This window comes from Engystomops pustulosus, chromosome 7 (genome assembly GCF_040894005.1).
Source record: "Engystomops pustulosus chromosome 7, aEngPut4.maternal, whole genome shotgun sequence".
In the NCBI taxonomy this organism is placed as follows: domain Eukaryota; kingdom Metazoa; phylum Chordata; class Amphibia; order Anura; family Leptodactylidae; genus Engystomops; species Engystomops pustulosus.
In genome coordinates this window covers 167,500,161-167,522,499 of record NC_092417.1, presented here as the reverse complement: position 1 = coordinate 167,522,499, position 22,339 = coordinate 167,500,161, and the positions used below count along the sequence as shown (strand labels likewise).

General features: G+C 46.3%; 1 protein-coding gene and 1 long non-coding RNA gene across 4 annotated transcripts in view; one reads left to right on the top strand and one right to left on the bottom strand.

The window, feature by feature from the left end:
* IRAG1 (inositol 1,4,5-triphosphate receptor associated 1) overlaps positions 1-22,339 on the top strand; it is an 85,322-nt gene that overhangs the window by 50,481 nt on the left and 12,502 nt on the right. For both annotated transcript variants that reach the window (XM_072118847.1, XM_072118846.1), the window contains exons 9-15: positions 424-993; positions 5,346-5,424; positions 9,781-9,913; positions 20,132-20,162; positions 20,750-20,890; positions 21,223-21,354; positions 21,764-21,905. In XM_072118847.1, the coding sequence (XP_071974948.1) occupies positions 424-993; positions 5,346-5,424; positions 9,781-9,913; positions 20,132-20,162; positions 20,750-20,890; positions 21,223-21,354; positions 21,764-21,905 (1,228 nt within the window). The remainder of the gene's footprint in view (positions 1-423; positions 994-5,345; positions 5,425-9,780; positions 9,914-20,131; positions 20,163-20,749; positions 20,891-21,222; positions 21,355-21,763; positions 21,906-22,339) is intronic.
* Positions 697-21,471, bottom strand: LOC140071285 (uncharacterized). 2 transcript variants are annotated; one of them, XR_011849104.1, is made up of 4 exons: positions 21,186-21,462; positions 3,362-3,482; positions 3,111-3,178; positions 697-824 (listed from the first exon to the last, which is right to left on the bottom strand). It is a non-coding gene; the product is annotated as an uncharacterized lncRNA (long non-coding RNA). The 2 variants fall into 2 exon arrangements; XR_011849105.1 differs by having other exon boundaries at positions 770-892; positions 21,186-21,471.

The window sequence follows — 22,339 nt, the reverse complement described above, 5'->3', positions numbered from 1 at the left end:
CCTAGGGGGGGTGGGGAGAGACGTAATGGGGGGCATAGCCAACTGGGGGGGGAGGGCATGGCCAGTGTGGAGTGGGCAAGCGCGGGACGTTCCGGTCCCGCTCCTGCGCAATCACTGCAGCTGGCGATTTTTTGTCTGTGAAAATTTGCCACCTGTGTTTATGTAGATTCTCCATAGATTCTCATGCAAATTCATAATAATTGGATCCTCCAGCTCTGTGTTCAGCACCAGCGACAATACATCACATAGCTTTGCATCACATGGAATTTTTCCGGTTGTTGTTGTAATTTTCTGTGTTGATTAATTTTGAACCCTAATTTGTAGATCAGATTTTTCGTCTTCCTCAAGATGATAGATGTGATCCGGACATAGCATACAAGACATCCTCCTCGCTCATTACTTTCTATCTTTCCATCTTTCTAGAATGCAACAATTGGGTTAACAGATCGGAAGCAGAACGACCACAGAAAAATCTCACAAGGCAGACTAACCCCACGTCCCCACAGCCTTCCAGCTGCCTCCAAAGAGACCCTATACGAACAGAAAGAAAACTTTGACCCCCTTAAACAGATGAGCAACACATATAAAGCCACTGTTCCTGACGCCTCCAAACCATCTTTTATTAAGACCAAAATCAGTCCTGAGCTCGAGTTCCAGAGATCCATCTTAAAGAAACCGGGTGACTTGCCACGAGGGGGCGCCAGTGAGTCACCAGGTGTTTCTAGTGTGGCTTTCCAAGTCCCAGGGTCACTACATGTTCCTGTTGATTCCCGGCTTGAACATCTGGCTGCTGGGAATCGGCCCCCGCTCCTGAGGGCCCTCTCCTGGGACAGCGTGGAACCAGAACAGAGAAATAAATCCAGTTTAGAGTCACCAGAAAAGGACTTTGTTCCTAATTATGATAAAAGTAACAATAAATTGGCAAAATTCAGCGGACTCAAGGACATTCATATTCAACCTGTGCGACTTCAGAAGCTGACCAAGTTGAGAGAGGTAAGTAACCACCATATATATGATCAATGGCCACCTTAAAGGGCTCCTTCAGTCTCCATGATAAAAAGTTCTGTCACTTTCTACCACATTTTGTATTTAAATTTTACCCATTTTCAAGATCTCTACTTCCTGTCAGTGTATGGGAACATCACCTACACCTTAAGGCATGATCAAGGGACACAGGTGCGAGGCTTGTTCACTGTATATTAGGAATAAACTGAAAGCAGAAGCAAAATTGCTAAGAACTGAAATATTAAAATATGTTTAATTGTACATTTACTATACAATGATTGAGGGGGCATTCACATCTTGTGTTTGCATTGCTTTTAGAAACGCAATGCAAGTTAGCATGGCCCGGTGCTTATTACCGATCGCATACATTTCAATGGAAAAGCATATGCGATCGGACTTGCATTTGCATTGCTAAATTTTCTAAAAGCAATGCAAACGCAACATGTGAATGCAGCCTAAAAAGTTACATTTTGGTTAATGTTATTCTTTCATAATGAAAACTTGTCAATGTCTATTCTATCAATTTCATTTTTAAGATCTCTGCTTGCTGATACAAATCTGTCCTGGTCATGTGTTGGTTACACTGGTGAACTGATAACTGCATTTAGATGTTGATAAACCCTCTACCTGAATGTCACATGACCATGATTGTTCCCATTGAATGACATGAATCATTCATGAAAATCCTAAAAATGGATATAGAAATTTTAGGAACTTGTTGTTGCTAACAGAGAAAATTGTCACTACTTGAAACCTCTTAAATTTGCAGAAGACTTGCATAACTTCTGTAGTGACCAGTAGAGGGCGCTAACCTCGTATGGATGCTCTAGTCTGATATGATGAAGTCTGATAGTGATAAGTGATGGGATGCACTTACCTGCATCTGCAACTCCTTACTGCATCTTACTCCACTAAGAATCTGTGATGTCACTGACTTGATAATAATACTATGGCCCAGATATATCATTGTGTCTCCAAAAGTTTTTTTATGCCCTAGAAAGAGGGTCTTTGGAGCTTGCACATGTATTTATAAAGAGTTTGCGCCACTTTTGTGTTGTGGCTGCACTTTGTCCGACAATTAATAAAACTGTGCACCTTACGGGGTGTGGTAGTGCTTAGTCGCAATGACCTGGATTGCCCCAGATAATTAAACACCTATGCCCCATATGAAAGCGGCCTCTCTCTAGTAGCCTTAGATGGGGGCGGGGGTAATTAATTTTCCCACGGGGCCACAAGGGAATTGTGAATGGCTTTAGAGGGCCGGACTAATATACTTAACTCAGTTCTATCCAAAACCTATATACTGTACTGTGTATCCTATAACTATATAAAAAATTTGTAAATAAAACATTACAATGATTCAATGAAAATATAAAGCACCCAATTGCACCATATTTAATGATTTCACATTATCCCCTACCTACATAAAATGGAGAACAAAATGATTATTAGTGGGGGCTATGACCTTTGAGGACCCTCCCTGACCATGATGCACCCAGTCGCTGTTTATGGGACCACCAGACAAGGTCGGCTCCAGGTTTCAGTAGGCCCCTGGGTGACAGAGCCTCAGTAGGCCCCATTGCAGTGAACTCACATGGCAGCATTCAAAATTCAGAAACTAAAACAGTCTCCTGTCCTTAAATATTTCCTAGTTTATCGTACCAAGAGGCTCATGGGTATTTTATGTAAGCCCGCCTCACACCCTATGGATTCATTATGTACAGGCTATTGTGGGCCCCCCAGCAACTGGTTGCTCCGTGAATTAAAGTAAATCTACCATCACAATCCATCATGATAAACCAGGGGTACAAACTCATATAGCCAGGCACTGTGACTGCGGTAATCTTCTTATTTTTGTTATCTATAGCCTCTTTCCTTCTAAAATCAACTTTTATAATTATGATAATGAGCCAAAAGGGCTCCTACGATGTTACCAGAGATCTATGAGTAAGTTCTCATTGGGCTCAGTGGTAGACAAATCGGCAAAGGATAGGGGATAATATGAAATCTTGGGGCAACCCGTTTAAGATTGGTTATTTTAAGGGTCGACTCATGAAAAAACATCCCATCTTTTTTTTTTGAGTCGCTCTTTTAAAGGTAGTCACCTCTTCACACGCCATTGTCAATAATTCACCTCCGCAGCAAATGTCCATCGCAGATAGAACTGATGATTCTATGCAAAGAAACAAACGGGATGTGCTGAAATCACAACATGTATCCACAGTGACACATATTACACCCAGGGACACCCATTGAGAGGGGGACAGGACCTGCCAGTTCTAATGTAACCCCAACATGTAAACAGGAAAGGTCTGATGGATTGGTCTGTCAGAGGGCGACAGATCCAGTATCTCACCCCAGAGTATCCTCTTCCCGGACACTTTCCTTCCTGAATTGATGTCAACAACCTGTATCATGCAGTGAGACCGTGCCCTGATGTGTAATCCCGGAGCCGCTCCGTCACGTCATCCATGCATCTAAGGATACACAGCGTTGTGTTATTCTGCTGCCACTGCCCTGCTATTATATATATTGTATTCCGACTCCCATCATTCTCTAATCAGCCACCAGTATCCTTATCCACTACCACTCCATCATTTTAGTTATGACCCTCTCATATCACTCGGTCCTCACTCTCCATCAGTTTGCTTTATTCTGTCCCTCCCCAATAGCATTGTTAGCCTTTATGATCGGGCCTAAAGATTTAGTCTCCATAATGTGGTCCCCACCCTCCAATAACCTATCCTCAACTTCTTTTATTCTATAATTACGTGTCATCTGCAAGCTTTATGGTGTTATGATAGAGGATGATGGAGGATCACCGGGTCAAATCATCCTAATCAAATACTATGTAATCCACCCATATAGGGGGTCATTTACTAAGGGCCCGAATCGCTTTTTTCCGACAGGTTATCCGAATATTTCCGATTTGCAGCGATTTTCCCTGAATTGCCCCGGGATTTTGGCGCACGCGATCGGATTGTGACACATCGGCGCCGGCATGCACACGACGGAAATCGGGGGCGTGGCCATAAGAAAACCCAACGGATTCGGAAAACCCGCCGTATTGAAAAAAAAAAAAAAGTGTCACATGACACGCGCTTACCTGCACCCAACGTAGGACGGTAAACTTCAGTGCAGTCCGACGGAATTCAGCGCAGCAGCGACACCTGGTGGACATTGGGCGCACTACCTTAGTGAATCGCCTGGAGACCCGAATCCTCCGCAAAGAACGCGCCGCTGGATCGCAAATGGACCGGGTAAGTAAATCTGCCCCATAATCCCATTATCCTTGCTATCATCTTCACCACAGACTATATAAATTTAACATCCATCATATCTTCTTTACCAAAGTTTTTACAATCCCACGTTCCATCATGTCATCTTCTTGACCAATTAATCCCAATATCTATCAGCTCACCTTAACTTAATGTGATATACGCCCACAAGCCATCATAATAGTAGGAAAAAGTAAAGCAATGAGAAGTTCCAAAAGGGTAATATAAAAACATCATTTATTTGAAATCTTATTAAAAGCGTCACAATGCCATGACAGAAGTAGGGAAACACTGACGCGTTTCGAATCTGGTTAGATTCTTAGTCATGATATAGACTATACCTTTCCTTAAAACCATACAATGTGACCTTTTATCTCATTGGGGGTCATTTACTAAGGGCCCGAATCACTCTTTTTCGTCGGGTTTCCCGAAAATAAGCGGTTTGCGCTGAATTGCCCCGGGTTTTTGGCGCACGCGATCGGATTGTGGCATGCATGCGGCGGAAATCGGGGGCGCGGCTGTTGGAAAACCCGAATGATTTGGAAAAACCACGTTATTTAAAAAAAAAAAAAATGTGTCGCTTGACACGCGCCTACCTGCACCCAGGATAGGTTGGTGAACTCTGGCGAACTCCAGCGGACTTCAGCGCAGCAGTGACACCTGGTGGACATTGGGCGCACTACCTTAGTGAATCGCCAAAAGACCCGAATCCTCCACGGAGAACGCGCCGCTGGATCGCGACAGTACTGGGTAAGTAAATGTGCCCCATTATCTTTTACCATTTATTGTATCACCTTCACCAAAAACCAAGTAATCGCACCATCCATCACACATGGATCTTCACCTAAGACCATGTAATCATACATCCATCCCAAAAAAATCTAATCCCACCTATCCATCATATCTTCTTCATTAAACACCCTATAAAAACCATCAGATAATCCCCAATGGACAATCATTTGCTCATCTTTATTATTATCATCACAAAATGTTCTCTGCCTACAGGTAAAGATCATATCCAATGACATATAATCTTTAACCATTGCTATATTTCCTGCTCAGGAACATAAACTGATGAGAAGTCAGAACCTCACGGGACAGAAGCTTCCAGATCTCAGCGAGGCGGCTGAGCAGGAAAGAGGTAAGTCTTCAATATGTTCCCATTAATGACCAAGAGGACAAATAACAGGACAGATCCTGGAACTGATATTATCAAATGATACAGGAAGGGTGGAAACTGCTCTGCCATAGAACATGACTATACAAACAAATGTATGTAATATCTATATGACCCACACTGGCCCTCATCCAAGCCAAGTTCTATAACCCCTTAATACAATACTGTTTCCTATGTAACAAAATATGACTACTATAATATTGCCCCCTATGTAACCAAATATGACTACTATAATACTGTCCCCTATGTACAAGAATATAACTACTATAATACTGTCCCCTATGTACAAGAATATAACTACTATAATACTGCCCTCTATGTACAAGAATATAACTACTATAATACTGCCTCCTATGTAAAAGAATATAACTACTATAATACTGCCCCCTATGTACAAGAATATAACTACTATAATACTGCCCCCTATGTACAAGAATATAACCACTATAATACTGCCCCCTATGTACAAGAATATAACTACTATAATACTGCCCAGTATGTATAAGAATATAACTACTATAATACTGCCCCCTATGTACAAGAAAATAACTGCTATAATACTGCCCCCTATGTACAAGAATATAACTACTATAATACTGCCCCTATGTACAAGCATATAACTACTATAATACTACCCCCATGTACAGGAATATAACTACTATAATACTGCCCCCTATGTACAGGAATATAACTACTATAATACTGCCCCCTATGTACAAGAATATAACTACTACATTACTGCCCCCTATGTACAAGAATATAACTACTATAATACTTCCCCCTATGTACAAGGATATAACTACTATAATACTTCCCCCTATGTACAAGGATATAACTACTATAATACTGCCCCCTATGTACAAGAATATAACTACGGTACTATAATACTGCCCCCTATGTACAAGAATATAACTACTATAATACTGACCCCTATGTACAAGAATATAACTACTATAATACTGCCCCCTATGTACAGGAATATAACTACTATAATACTGCCTCCTATGTACAGGAATATAACTACTATAATACTGCCCCCTATGTACAACAATATAACTACTATAATACTGCCCCATATGTACAAGGATATAACTACTATAATACTGCCCCCTATGTACAAGAATATAACTACTATAATACTGCCCCCTATGTACAAGAATATAACTACTATAATACTGCCCCTATGTACAAGAATATAACTACTATAATACTGCCCCCTATGTACAAGAATATAACTACTATAATACTGCCTCCTATGTACAAGAATATAACTGCTATAATACTGCCCCCTATGTACAAGAATATAACTACTATAATACTGCCCCCTATGTACAAGAATATAACTGCTATAATACTGCCCCCTATGTACAAGAATATAACAATATAACTGCTATAATACTGCCCCCTATGTACAAGAATATAACTACTATAATACTACCCCCTATGTACAAGAATATAACTACTATAATACTGCCCCCTATGTACAAGAATATAACTACTATAATACTACCCCCTATGTACAAGAATATAACTACTATAATACTGCCCCTATGTACAAGAATATAACTACTATAATACTGCCCCCTTGCTGAGAGGTTGTGTGCAGTGTGAGCTCCTGAGGTCTCCTCATGTCTGGAGCTAGCCCAGGGCGGGGCCACCCTGGGTGGGGAAGTTCCCCATGCAAGGCCCAGGCTTCAAGGCCTTCTCCGGGAACTAATTCCCAGCCACCAAAACCTATGGATGTAAATCCTAAAGTGACCAGTAAAGTGAGTTCTGTGCAGCGTGTCAGCAGTACCGGTGTTGTCAGAGTTTGTGAAGAGAAGAACATGAATGCAGTAAAGAAAGCAGCAGTAAGTACTTCTATGGTGAATCCATCTGCCAGTGTGAGTGTGAAGCAGGAACCATTGAGTGAGAGCAAAGTGTTGGGAAATCCGCTGGGGAAAGGTGTGCAGGAGCAGAGGCAGCCTCCATTACAGGCCTTAGCTGTGCCCTCTACACCTCCATCCAGGCACAGGAGGACATCCCTGGAGCGCCAGACCATCCTGGAGAACCTGCAGAAGCCTGTCCTGATCCGGACTGAGAGAACCAGGTCTGGGAGTGGAGGAAGCAGGACTGTAAGATCTGTGGAGGCCGAGGTGAGACCAGCAGGGAGGCCTCAAGCTGCTACCAGCGCTGTCACTGGCAGGAAAGTGGGACCCAGTCCCCATGATGGACATTGTACCCCCCCAGTAGTGACAGCCGCAGCGCGCCAGAGCCCACCAGCGGCACAGAGGCCCGGACCCAGCAGAGTACAGCATGCAGCACTTCCCTATGCAGCGGCTGAGCATGCACCTGCAGCCTCTCCCAGTCCTGCAGCTGAGCGTGCACCTGAGCTCCAGCTGGCTGACCGGATCCCAGCACTTGTAAAAACACTGGAGAAACTAAAGGAGCAAAAACTGCTGCTACAGAAAAAAATAGACTGCGCATATAAAATGAAAAACGCAAACCCTGAACGACACGAGCTGCTCGACAAAAAACTGGCTACACTGGCTAAAGACCTCGCTGATAACGTCACCAAGACAGAGGCCATACTGGAGCAGATGGGACCCCTGGCTGAGAGGTACAGGAACCAGGAGCGATTCCAGGCTCAAAACATCATGGAGGATCATCATGCCCTGTACCGGAGACCTGCGCTAATGGCGTCCAGCAGACCAATGGAAAACCTGTACTGCAGCCGGCGACCTTCCCCTATAAGGAAGGAGAACTATACAGGAAAGACTTTGTACAAGACTATGTACAAGAATATAACTACTATAATACTGCCCCCTATGTACAAGAACATAACTACTATAATACTGCCCCCTATGTACAAGACTATAACTACTATAATACTGCCCCCTATGTACAAGAATATAACTACTATAATACTGCCCCCTATGTACAAGAATATAACTACTATAATACTGCCCCCTATGTACAAGAATATAACTACTATAATACTGCTCCCTATGTACAAGACTATAACTACTATAATACTGCCCCCTATGTACAAGAATATAACTACTATAATACTGCCCCCTATGTACAAGAATATAACTACTATAATACTGCTCCCTATGTACAAGACTATAACTACTATAATACTGCCCCCTATGTACAAGAATATAACTACTATAATACTGCCCCTATGTACAAGAATATAACTACTATAATACTGCCCCCTATGTACAAGAATATAACTACTATAATACTGCCCCCTATGTACAAGAATATAACTACTATAATACTGCCCCCTGTGTACAAGAATATAACTACTATAATACTGCCTCCTATGTACAAGTATATAACTACTATAATACTGCCCCCTATGTACAAGAATATAACTACTATAATACTGCCCCCTATGTACAAGACTATAACTACTATAATACTGCCTCCTATGTACAAGACTATCACTACTATAATACTGCCCCCTATGTACAAGAATATAACTACTATAATACTGCCCCCTATGTACAAGAATATAACTACTATAATACTGCCCCCTATGTACAGGAATATAACTACTATAATACTGCCCCCTATGTACAGGGATATAACTACTATAATACTGCCCCTATGTACAAGAATATAACTACAGGCGTTCCCCTACTTAAGAACACCCGACTTACAGACGACCCCTAGTTACAAACGGACCCCGGGATTTTGGTAATTTACTGTAGTTTAGCCTTCGGCTACAATAAACAGCTATAACAGTTATCAAAGGTGTCTGCAATTAACCTTCATTATTAATTCTGGTTCTGATGACAACCCAACATTTTTAAAACACAATAGTCATAGAGACCCAAAAAATTTTGCCTGGATCTACAATGATAAAGTATACTGTTCCGACTTACATACAAATTTGACTTAAGAACAAACGTGCAGAACCTATCTTGTACATAACCCGGGGAAGGCCTGTACTATAATACTGCCCCCTATGTACAATAATACAATAATAATACTGCCCTATAGGCTTTGTTTGTAGTATTTAGTGTATATGTGGCTTTGGTGCGTGACATGGATGACACCAGCCTGTTGCCAATGATAAGAAACCAAAGGCCTTGACAGACGTCTTATTCACATCCTGTGATTATCACTTACTAAAATTTATAGACTTGTTCTGGGATTCTTAGAGGGAGAGACTCCGACTCCATGGAGGCAGCAGGTTCACTCCTCACTTACTTATTACATATCTTTGGTGATATATCTTTGGGGAGGCAAAATATTTTATATGTTTAATTTTTTTGGTTTGCAGATAATTAGAAATTGTGAGAAATAATCTATGACCTGTTATTCCAGGCCCTTCTCCTGTCCAGTCCTTGTCAGCAGATGATGAAGAAGAGACGAAAGGGGAAGCCGAATCTGATGTGATGCCCAATATCCCCGACATATTGCTAAGAAAGCTCAGAGTACACAAAGGCCTCCCAAACAGGTACAGTCCAGCATATTATGTGTACCGTATATACCAGTGATGGCAAACCTTTTAGAAGCCAAGTGCCCAGACTGCAACCCAAAACTCCACTTATTTATCGCGAGGTGCCAACCAAAAATTAAAGCAGTAACTTATTGCTCCCTGTTCAAGATCTTTTAATCATATTGGCCTCCTGAGGAGTAGAAAGATGGAAAATTTTCATCATTTTAGCTTCTTTCCAGTTGCCCTCTGTACACAGACAATCATGTGGCCAGCAGGAGGTCCTCCAAAAATAATTCGACCCTGTCTAATTCTCCCTCTTCCAACAGTCCCAGGTAGCGAAATAAGTATCAAAATATCACTGAAAGCAGCATCTTTTAAGTTTCTTGGAACTGCAGGAAGATTCTTTGAGTGTTGTCTGGTGTGCTGGGGTGATAGCCCAGGTGCCCACAGAAAGGGCTCAGAGTGCCACCTGTGCCATAGGTTCGCCACCACTGGTATATACATTACTTATCCTGTACTGATCCTGAGTTACATCCTGTATTATACCCCAGAGCTGCACTCACTATTCTGCTGCTGGTGCAGTCACTGTGTACATACATGACATTACTTATCCTGTACTGATCCTGAGTTACATCCTGTATTATACTCCAGAGCTGCACTCACTATTCTGCTGCTGGTGCAGTAACTGTGTACATACATGACATTACTTATCCTGTACTGATCCTGAGTTATATCCTGTATTATACCCCAGAGCTGCACTCACTATTATGCTGCTGGTGCAGTCACTGTGTACATACATGACATTACTTATCTTGTACTGATCCTGAGTTACATCCTGTATTATACCTGAGAGCTGCACTTACTGTTCTGCTGCTGGTACAGTCACTGTGTACATACATGACATTACTTATCCTGTACTGATCCTGAGTTACATCCTATATTATACCCCAGAGCTGCACTCACTATTCTGCTGCTGGTGCAGTCACTGTGTACATACATGACATTACTTATCCTGTACTGATCCTGAGTTATATCCTGTATTATACCCCAGAGCTGCACTGACTATTCTGCTGCTGGTGCAGTCACTGTGTACATACATGACATTACTTATCCTGTACTGATCCTGAGTTACATCCTGTATTATACTCCAGAGCTGCACTCACTATTCTGCTGGTGGTGGTGCAGTCACTGTGTACATACATGACATTACTTATCCTGTACTGGTCCTGAGTTACATCCTGTATTATACTCCAGAGCTGCACTCACTATTCTGTTGCTGGTGCAGTCACTGTGTACATACGTGATATTACTTATCCTGTACTGATCCTGAGTTACATCCTGTATTATACTCCAGAGCTGCACTCACTATTCTGTTGCTGGTGCAGTCACTGTGTACATACATGACATTACTTATCCTGTACTGATCCTGAGTTACATCCTGTATTATACTCCAGAGCTGCACTCACTATTCTGTTGCTGGTGCAGTCACTGTGTACATACGTGATATTACTTATCCTGTACTGATCCTGAGTTACATCCTGTAAATCTTTTATTTTATATAAAAGTGAAAAACATAACAATAATAAACATAAATAAAGCCATACCTTCTGGCAAAAGAATTACAAAAGAACAAATATAAACGAAAATAAACTTACAAAACCTCCTGGCCCAGCCACACACACCACACACTCAGCATGAAAACAGACAAAACCTTCACCCAGTCCCACCACCTAAATTTTTTTTTTTATATCAAAATACACAGCAAAATACACATAAATAAATAAACAAAATACACATAAATAAACAATAAATAAACACATAAATAACAATGAATATAACGGAAATAACATTAAATAACATAAAATATAACTAACTAAATCCCACGCCCATCACCCTCCCCCCAGACACTGGTCTAACGTCCAAAGTTCGCGTTATATAGTCCAGACCAGTGTCCAGGATCGTACAGTCCAAGTCCCGTCCACCCCCCTCCCAACCTAACACCCTAACACCAACACCCCAAAACCAACCAACCTATATACACACAAGAACTATAACTACATATAACTATATACACACTGTACACAAGATACAAACACATTAAACATATCAACATATATCAAAACCACATAAAGCCCAGGTTCGGCGCCTGCAAGCCCTACATCACTATAACCTCAGAACACAAAACAAAAATCTACTGTGCAGCATCAGCCCAACACCAGGAGTGGAGATGACAGACTAAGGGACACTAAAGGAGAACCCCCTCCAAAGGAGAGAGGCCCTCCCCGTGCCCAGCCTCTCATACTCCAGAGAGCGCACCTTCACCAGAATGTTCCTAACCACCTCATCCACCGGGAGGATTTTACGCTGCGTCGATACTAAACACCGTGCGTTCCACGTGTGGTACCTGACCACTAGACTGACTAGGAATAACGTGCAGCGGTCCCGGCCACCAAGGCCTCTGAATGCTCCATAGGCCCACTCCGCATAGGAGAGACCGGCCAACCCGGGCCAATGGATGGAAGCGCCCACCCGGTTGTACACCTCTGTGTTAAAGGGGCACTGAAGCAGGAAGTGGTCCATGCTCTCCAGCAAGCCACCGCACTCCTCCCGGGGACAACCCCTTTCCTCAGAGCTCCTACACTTCAGATTGTCCCTCACACACAGCTTTCCATGGAAGCAGCGCCAAGCCAAGTCCCAAAACTTCAAGGGGATCCTGATGGAATTCAATAAACTCAAACCCACCCCAAGATCCCGACTTGGGCAATCCCTGAGGGCCAGAGGCTTCTGGAAACGGCCAAACAGAACCCTCTTGTCAAGGAGTTTCCTCGACATGGTCCTGATCTCCCACATTCCCAGACCCCACCGGCGAATCACCTTCAGAACCGGGGTAGCGTAAGCCGGAAGATGCCCATGCGATGTGCGAAGATCCTTCACTTGACCTCCTGTCTCCCATTCCTGGAAGAAAGGCCGAAACCATCCCCTACAGGAGTATACCCACGGAGGAGCCCTCTCTTTCCAGAGGTTTGCTACATTGATCTTAAGAAAGGTATTCACTAGGAACACCACAGGGTTGACCATACACAACCCTCCTTGTCTCCTCGTGCGGTAAGTAACCTCCCTCTTGATAAGGTTCAGTCTATTCCCCCATAACAGCTGGAAGAACAGACTGTAGACCCGAGTCCAGAGGGGTTCTGGCAACATGCACACACTGCCCAGATAAATCAGCAATGGGAGCAGGTAAGTTTTGATCAGGTTAACCCTTTCTCTGAGGGTCAAAGACCAACCCTTCCACTGGTCCACCTTCTGAGCGGCGATCTTAAGCCTACCGTCCCAGTTTTGCATGGGGTAATCCCCCTGGCCAAATTCGATGCCTAGAACTTTGGCAGAGTCTTGGGGCCCTGGAAGAGTGTCCGGGAGATCAAAGCCTGGATCCCCCTATCCCAGCCAGAGACTCTCACACTTATCCCGGTTGATCTTGGACCCAGAAGCCTCTGAGTAGCGGTCAACCTCTGACATCACCCATTGCGCCTCCCCTCTCGAGGACACAAAAACGGTGACATCATCGGCATACGCTACCACCCTTAGAGTGGCTTCCGGTGCCGCCTGGTCCATCCCGACTCCCACCAACGGCCCACGATCAACCCTCCTAAGGAATGGGTCAATCGCGAACACGTATAAAAGTGGGCTCAGAGGACAACCCTGGCGAACACCAGACCCGACCTCAAAAGAGCGGCCAATCCAACCGTTCACAAGAGGGAAACTCTCTGCCCCTGCATACAAAACCTTTAGCCAATTGACAAACTCCCCCGGCAGGCCATACCTCAGAAGGACAGACCAGAGGTACTCGTGGTTGACCCGATCAAACGCTTTTGCCTGATCCAAGGACAGCAAGTACCCCTTCCAGTTACCAGCCCTGCCCTGCTCCACTGCCTCCCGGACACAAAGCACAGCACTAAATGTACTGCGGCCTGGAACAGAGCAGTGCTGGGTCCCCGAAAGGAGCCGGGGCGCAAACTGCACCAGCCGATTAAACAGCACCTTTGCCAAAACCTTTCTGTCCGTATTGAGAAGCGCTATGGGACGCCAGTTCTCAATACGAGATCGGTCCTTACCCTTTGACAGGATGATCAGGGCAGACCTCCTCATTGACTTCGGCAGAGCGCCCGAGGAAAGACACTCATTGAATACCTCAGTCAAGAGGGGAACCAAGGCGTCCTTGAAGGTCTTATAAAACTCAGATGTTAAGCCATCCGGACCCGGCGATTTCTTGAGGGCGAGCCCTTCAATCGCCCGGCTGACTTCCTCTTCCCTGATCATCTCTGTCAAAACATCAAGAGAAGGGTCTACTCCTGGCTCAGGGACAGTTTCAGCCAGGAAAGCCGACATCACATCCCGATCTAGATCCTTCCTGCCCAAGAGGTGTGAGTAGAAGGATCTGACGACCTCCAGAATCCCTGATCTGGACCTTTTCAGGGATCCCGTACTGTCAACCAGTCCTGTGACAACTTTACCATTCACTGACATCTTGCAGTTTCTGTAAGGGTCGAGCGAGCGGTATTTCCCGTAATCCCTCTCAAAAACCAAAGATGCGTGTCTATCATACTGACACCTCTTCAGCAAGGATTTCACTCTGGAGATGTCTTCACGACTACCTCCAGTCGAGACGAGATGCTCGAGTTTCCTCCTCAGGCCCTGATACAGGCGGTACCTGTCCAGGCTCCTGAGGCTCGAGAGCTGGCGGAAGAATCTCGCCACCCTTTTCTTGAGCATCTCCCACCACTCTGACTTACTGCTACAAAGGCCCAGCAAAGGTACCTGGCTCTGAAGAAAGTCCTCAAAGGATTGTCTGATCTCCGCTTCTTCCAGGAGAGACGAATTGAGCTTCCAGTAGCCTCTTCCCATCCGGGGGGTCTCTGTAACATTCAGAGAAAACAAAATTAGACAGTGGTCGGAGAACTCCACCTCAACAACGGACACTGCTGAAGAAATGGCTTCCTCCTTTAAATAAAACCTGTCTATTCTAGACCTGCAGCTACCCCTATAATAGGTGAACCCCGCGTGGCCTGGGGTGTGCCGGATGTGGACATCCACCAGGAGTGGGTTCCGCCATCATGAGTGATTGAGTTAGACGGCTTTTTTCTTTCCATTTCCCTTCCCCCGACTCTCCTCTGAAGATGATGCCTTTTCCCTTTTACCATCAGAATTGGGGCAACTTCTTTTTAATGAAATTGAGGTGTCCATATTATTACTGGCCCCCAAGGACCCACCCGGACCACCCTCTCCTTCGTCCTTGTCTCCTGACTCTGAGTCAGTCTCCCACTCTGAGGACCCAGCATCCCCAGAGGATAGAGACTCGGCGCCCCCTGCAGGCTGCTCCGCCGCCACCTCCAGAACCCCACCCTCAGCCCCTCCTTCCGAGGAAGCGATCTCATCGAGGGTGAGGAACTGGTTGGAAAGCTCAACCAGAGGGGAGGAAGTTTTCCCTTCCTTAGGTACCTTAGATACGCCGCGTCTTTTCTTTTTCTGCTTGCGCTTATTTTCTAGCCAAATCCTGTTATCCTCATCCATACTCTCATAATGGGAGGACGTGGAGGACATGGCACCTTTCTCGCGCTCCATCCTCCTGACCTCCTCATCCAACTCATCATCCCTCAGGGCCTCAGTAGCATGACCAGCCTCTGAGGAAGGACCCAGGGTCACCCCAGCAACCTGAGGCTTCCCCAGTTCTCTCCCTTTTTGTCTGGCTTCAAGCCGCCTTAACTGAGAAGGTGACTTATTCTTGCTTTTCTTCACAGACCCCTCAGCTCCTCCACCTCTGCTGGTACCTTCCCCAGCAGAAGCAACCTCATGGCTCTCCTCCACTGGGGTCACAACCGCATTGGCAAAGGAGCGAGGACAACGGCTGAAAGGGTGACCAAGCTCACCACACAGGTTACACCTAATGTCCTTACAGGATGCAGCGAGATGACCTAGCCCACCACACAAAGCGCACTTCTGCACTTGGCAGCTGGCGCTAAAGTGTGTGGGGTCACCGCACCTGTGACAGACCTTCGGCTGCCCCTGGTAGAAAATCAGGATTCTGTCTCGCCCAAGAAAGGCTGAAGAAGGAATGTGGGCGATTGTGCCGCCTGAACACTTCAACTTCATCATGAAGGTCCAGGCCCCAGACCAAATGCCAAATTCATCACGGTTTTTCTGCGGTACCTGTACAACCTCACCATAACGGCTGAGCCACGTCATGATGTCCATGCAAGAAAGTGACTCGTTACGGGTCAAAACGGTCACTCTCTTGACTGTGTTTTGGCGAGACACTGCTTGCACAGCAAAGTCTCGCCAGCCAGGCTCGTTCTTTGCCAGCTCATAATTCGACCAGAAGAGCTCTAAGCCCTCCGGCCGGACAAAGCTGACATCAAACTCCGGAGTACCATAAGGATGTATCAGGGCAAAGATGTCACTAGCCCTGAAGTTCATCTTCAGGAGGAGCTCCACCACCCTTGACCTGGGTGGGCATGCGTCACTGCCCCTCCAGCGAAGACGAACCACATTCCTACGGGAAGCTCCGGGCCCGGTTGTGGGTAAAGACCATACAGTCTCTCCCCCCCTTTTCTCTTGGAAGGCTGCCAGGCCATGCCTGTCTGTCCAGAAGGACAGATCAACATCTCTCCCCTCTACATTGATTGACTTTTCCCCTCTCCTGAGAGCCTCCAGAAGACGCCTTTGCAAAACGCTGTTCCCAGAGCCAGGAGACAAGGAGTTAACCCCACTTGCCCCAGCGGTGACACTCGCATAGCTCCTTATGGGAGCGGCCACCACTGGGGGTACAGACGGACCAGCACTCCTACCAGGATCCCCCTCAGCACCATTCACCACCCCCACATTCACCACACTATATACATTACTGCCTCGCTTCCCTGCATCACTCACACCAGCTGGGCCAGGAGGACCTGGGGTTGCCTCGGCGTCACTGGACACTGGGGGTAGAGCCACCTCCATAGCTGATACAGCCTGAGAAGAGGCAGCTCCAACCCCGATCTTACTTGTGCCCTCTGCCTCATTGGCATTAACCCCTTGTTGTCCCGCAGTTTTTTTGATATTTTTGCTCTGCTGCTCGCTGGATGCAAGAGGCCGCTTGCCCTTGCAGACTCCGGACAGTCTTTTTGTGCCCTCTCCAGGGTCAGATGACCCAATGCAAAACAACACTTTTCCTGCGCCCTTTCCCACAGGCTGCACAGGATGCTTAGGAGGCGCTGCACCACAAGCCCCAGCAGCCCCATCACACTGCCGCTGCTCACCGGAGCAAGCAACAGCCACAGTGCTAGGGGCCACAGGAGCCACCGCACCTGGCACTGGGCCACCCCCCCCTCCCACTAGGGGGCAGCGCACAGTACCAGGACCTGCTGGATCGCCCTCACTGTCCGGCCTTTCGGCCGATGCCTTCCCTGCACCATCCTTGCTACTGCAAACAAGGCTGGTGTTCTGCGCCATGATGTAACGTGGCTTTGTACTCTCCCCGCACCCTGGCACCGAGTCCACTGCAGGATTCGTGCTGGGCTGGGTAACGGGGCCTACACGACAGGCTGGCACTGCTGCCCGCCTGGAGGGAACAGGGAGGGGACGAAACACCAAGCTCACCTCCTGAGACGCCTTGGTCTTCTTGGGTCTCTTCTTTATCCTCTTTTGGTCGTCATCAGGCAAATCATCGCCGAAAGAAAAGTCCTGGAGGTGAACTGGGGACTCGAGCTGACGTATTTGAGCCATTAGCGCCCCCCCCTGGCCGCTGCCATCACTTTCCTCCTCCAGGTTGGCAGAGCCGCAGCCTGATGGTAATGGCGCTTGCTCTGCAGGCAGCCTGTCGTGCGAGGCCTGCTGGTGTTGGTGCAGGCCACCAGACGGACACGGCTGATCTTCCTCATCCTCCTCATCATCGCCATCATCCGCCTGGATCCCAAGCCCCTTCAGCTTTCTTAGCTTCTCCTGGCGCATTTCTTCAAACCTCATGTCATTCTCCAGCTTTTCCCGGAACGGACCGCTGTTGTCACGGATAAGCCGACGCTTCTCCTCCAGAGCGGTGACCTCGGCTTTAAGCCTGTTGATGGTGGTTAGAAGATCAGGTTTCTTCTTCTTAGTGGCCACCCCCGCTAGGGCCAAGGTCTCCCGTACCTCCTCCTGGAGCCTCCTCAGCGCCTTGCCAGCTTCCTCGTACTCACGGAGGTGCTCAGCAATCCGGGAGCCATAGATGGTAGCAGACTCCCGGGTTTTTAGATCTCCCCATGCCTTTTCCACACCTCCGTGAGCACCCAGCTTTCCAGCTGAACCACCCAGCTTTCCCGCACATACACCCAGCTTTCCAGGAGGAGCACTTAGGCTGATGTCACTTGCCTTGATCTTCTGTGTTCCGGAGACCTTGCGGCTTCCCTGGGTCTTGGGGGTGGCAGCCGAGGTCACATCGCTGCGTCCTTGGCTCCGGGCAGATCTTCTTACCCCCTCCGCTTTGGCCGGTAACTGGCTTCTCCTGCCCCCTGCCGGCCTGGTCCGGGAGGCAGAAGCCTGGGATGTTCCTGTTGGATTCATCCCACAGAACCCACTCCCTCCCTGGGGAGGAGAGAGCAGGCCTGGGTGGATTGATCTTCCTCCAGGTGGTGCAGGAGCTCCGTCACAGACAACCACACCCTCCAACAGCTCAGCACACAATGAGATGCACTCACTATTCTGCTGCTGGTGCAGTAACTGTGTACATACATGACATTACTTATCCTGTACTGATCCTGAGTTACATCCTGTATTATACCCCAGAGCTGCACTCACTATTCTGTTGCTGGTGCAGTTACTGTGTACATACGTGATATTACTTATCCTGTACTGATCCTGAGTTACATCCTGTATTATACTCCAGAGCTGCACTCACTATTCTGCTGGTGCAGTCACTGTGTACATACGTGACATTACTTATCCTGTACTGATCCTGAGTTACATCCTGTATTATACTCCAGAGCTGCACTCACTATTCTGTTGCTGGTGCAGTCACTGTGTACATACGTGATATTACTTATCCTGTACTGATCCTGAGTTACATGCTGTATTATACTCCAGAGCTGCACTCACTATTCTGTTGCTGGTGCAGTCACTGTGTACATACGTGATATTACTTATCCTGTACTGATCCTGAGTTACATCCTGTATTATACTCCAGAGCTGCACTCACTATTCTGTTGCTGGTGCAGTCACTGTGTACATACGTGATATTACTTATCTTGTACTGATCCTGAGTTACATCCTGTATTATACTCCAGAGGTGCAGTCACTATTCTGCTGGTGCAGTCTCTTTGTACATACATGACATTACTTATCCTGTACTGATCCTGAGTTACATCCTGTATTATACTCCAGAGCTGCACTCACTATTCTGCTGCTGGTGCAGTCACTGTGTACATACATGACATTACTTCTCCTGTACTGATCCTGAGTTACATCCTGTATTATACCCCAGAGCTGCACTCACTATTCTGCTGCTGGTGCAGTCACTGTGTACATACATGACATTACTTATCCTGTACTGATCCTGAGTTACATCCTGTATTATACCCCAGAGCTGCACTCACTATTCTGCTGCTGGTGCAGTCACTGTGTACATACATGACATTACTTATCCTGTACTGATCCTGAGTTACATCCTGTATTATACCCCAGAACTGCACTCACTATTCTGCTGCTGGTGCAGTCACTGTACATACATGACATTACGTATCCTGCACTGATCCTGAGTTACAACCTGCATTATATTCCAGAGCTGCACTCACTATTCTGCTGCTGGTGCAGTCACTGTGTACATACATGACATTACTTATCCTGTACTGATCCTGAGTTACATCCTGTATTATACTCCAGAGCTGCACTCACTATTCTGCTGCTGATGCAGTCACTGTGCACATACATGACATTACTTACCCTGTTTTGATCCTGAGTTACACGCTGTATTATGCCCAGAGCTGCACTCACTATTTTGCTAGTGGAGTCGCCAGGGGGAATTTATTATGGCTTGTACTGTTATTCTCTATCATAGTACTGTACTCAGTCACCTACATCTCTGCTCTCCTCATGGTGGATGAGAGGTAATAAGTGACAGTACTCTCTTCCCTGCTCCTGGTACCTTATCTACACTGGCTTCCTGTTTGTATATGTTCTTGCTATGACACTGCATATCACTTCATATATGAAATGCATTTTTTCTACTTTCAGTGCCCCCCCACTGACCGAGAAGGAAGTTGAGGTGAGTCCCGTGCTCTGTCACAAGGTTTGCAGGAATTTGATCTATATATTTGGATTAAAGGATTTTTGGGAACATTTGTGGCCAAAAGTAGTGAAAGTTGTATTTACAATATCCTTCCATTACTGTTCTATAAGATTCAGCTTCCTCATCTTTTAGCAGCTGTATGTGTCCACGTACTCATGTTGTCCTATGGGCATGGGATAAAGTCATGCATCCAACTAAGTGGCCCAGGTTTTACCGATCCCATGGATTCGGACACATAGCTGGATTGGACACATAGTGGGCCCCTTTAAGGGTAAAGTGGTGGGGGCCCTGGGGCACGCACCCACCTTATAATCCGGCCATGCATAGAGTGATATCTCAATCCATCTTTGGTTTCTATAGGTAACAATGCCAGAGTTGATATATTGTATTGCTCATAAAATGAAGGTTATTCTGTTATAATTGTCCAGGATGTGACCTCAATTTTTTTTGATGGTAGTCCTCGCCACATAACTTTCCACCTTTGTATCTGTTGTGTGTTCGACCTCCAGTCTCCACTGGTTGCGGCCAAATATAATATTTGGTAAATGTCTGCACTTTCTCAGAACGTGTTCATCCAGCTTTCCTTGGCGTTTCGGAATGACAGCTACACTCTGGAATCCCGGCTGAGCCAGTCCGAGAGGGAACGCAACCTGACCGAGGATAATAACGAAAAAGAATTGGAGAACTTCAAGGCTGCCGTTATGGTGAGATGGCGAGCAAATAATCAGAGGTAGCAGCAGTTTTCCCCCATACCACATTTACAAAGGTTCTGATTTTTGCTGCTGATGTTTGTACTAAATGTCACTACGGAGCTGAAATCACAATTCTTTACGTTGAAACCAGTCAGAACTCTGCTGACAGACATTCCCCTTTAAATGGAATCTACTGCAGAGCTGCACTCAGGATGCTGCCTGGGAGTCATTATGTACATGACTGCCATTACTTACTCTGTACTGATCCCGAGTAACATTGTATATTATACTCAAGAGCTGCACTCACTATTCTCATTGGGGTTGTCCCATGTGTTTCCCTCCAGTCTTCCTCCTCATTGTGGCAGAACAGTGAGCAGCGTGAGGCTTTTCAGAAGTTACTAGAAGACATTTGCGTCCTCCAGCGCCTGATCACCAGACTGTCCAGTCGGGCGGAGATGGTTGGGGCAGTGCGGCAGGTACTTCTTATCCTCTGTTCCTCATTCCCTGTTCTACTAATGGTCCGCGCATTGTCGTCGATTTCCGAGTTGCGCTACATTTAACATGGGATTTTGGCGCACGCAATCGGATTTTGGCGCATTGGCGCCGGCTTGCACGTGACACAAATCGGGGGGCGGGCGAAATTCGCACTACGCATGGGATTTAACATTTAGAATTGTGTCGCAAGACACGCACTTACAAGCACCGGGAAGAAGAAGGTGAACTCCGGCGGACCTCGGAAGCGACGGATGCAGGATCTCAGGCGCACGAGCTTCGTGAATCTCGCTGGACTTCATTCACGTTGGACCGTCCGGATCGGGGATCGCGACAGGACCTGGTAAGTAAATTTGCCCCATTGAGTCACCATTACTGTGTCTTGCTCTCCAGGAGAAGCGCATGTCACGGGCCACAGAGGTGATGATGCAGTACGTGGAGAACCTGAAGAGAACATATGAGAAGGATCACGCCGAACTCATGGAATATAAGAAACTCGCCAACCAGAACTCCAGCCGCAACTACAGTGCCACTGGTAAACATGTCATACTGACCACAATCCCCCGAGGAGCCCATGAGTTTAGGTCTATACTCAGCAGTTCTATTTCCCAGACTTGTACCATCAATTCCATTCCTTTGAGTTAGTGAATGGGGTTGAGGTGCAATATCAAGTGCTGCCACCGTAGAATGTACAGCGCTGTGCTTGAGAGGCTGTAAAGAGACAATTCTTTTACAGACACTGCAGTCTTTTGAAACAACTCATAGTGCAGGTGCAGGTTGTCAGATCTTTCCCAAAGATTGATGATCCATAAAAATATCCAGGAAAGTTGGGAGACAATTAACAATATAGTATGACCTACATTACAGCTCACATAAGTTGCTATTGATATCAGTCCCACAGGGACACAGGGACAATGGGGCTCATTTACTTAGGGTCCGCAGAGCTCATTTTCGTCGGGTTTCCCTACG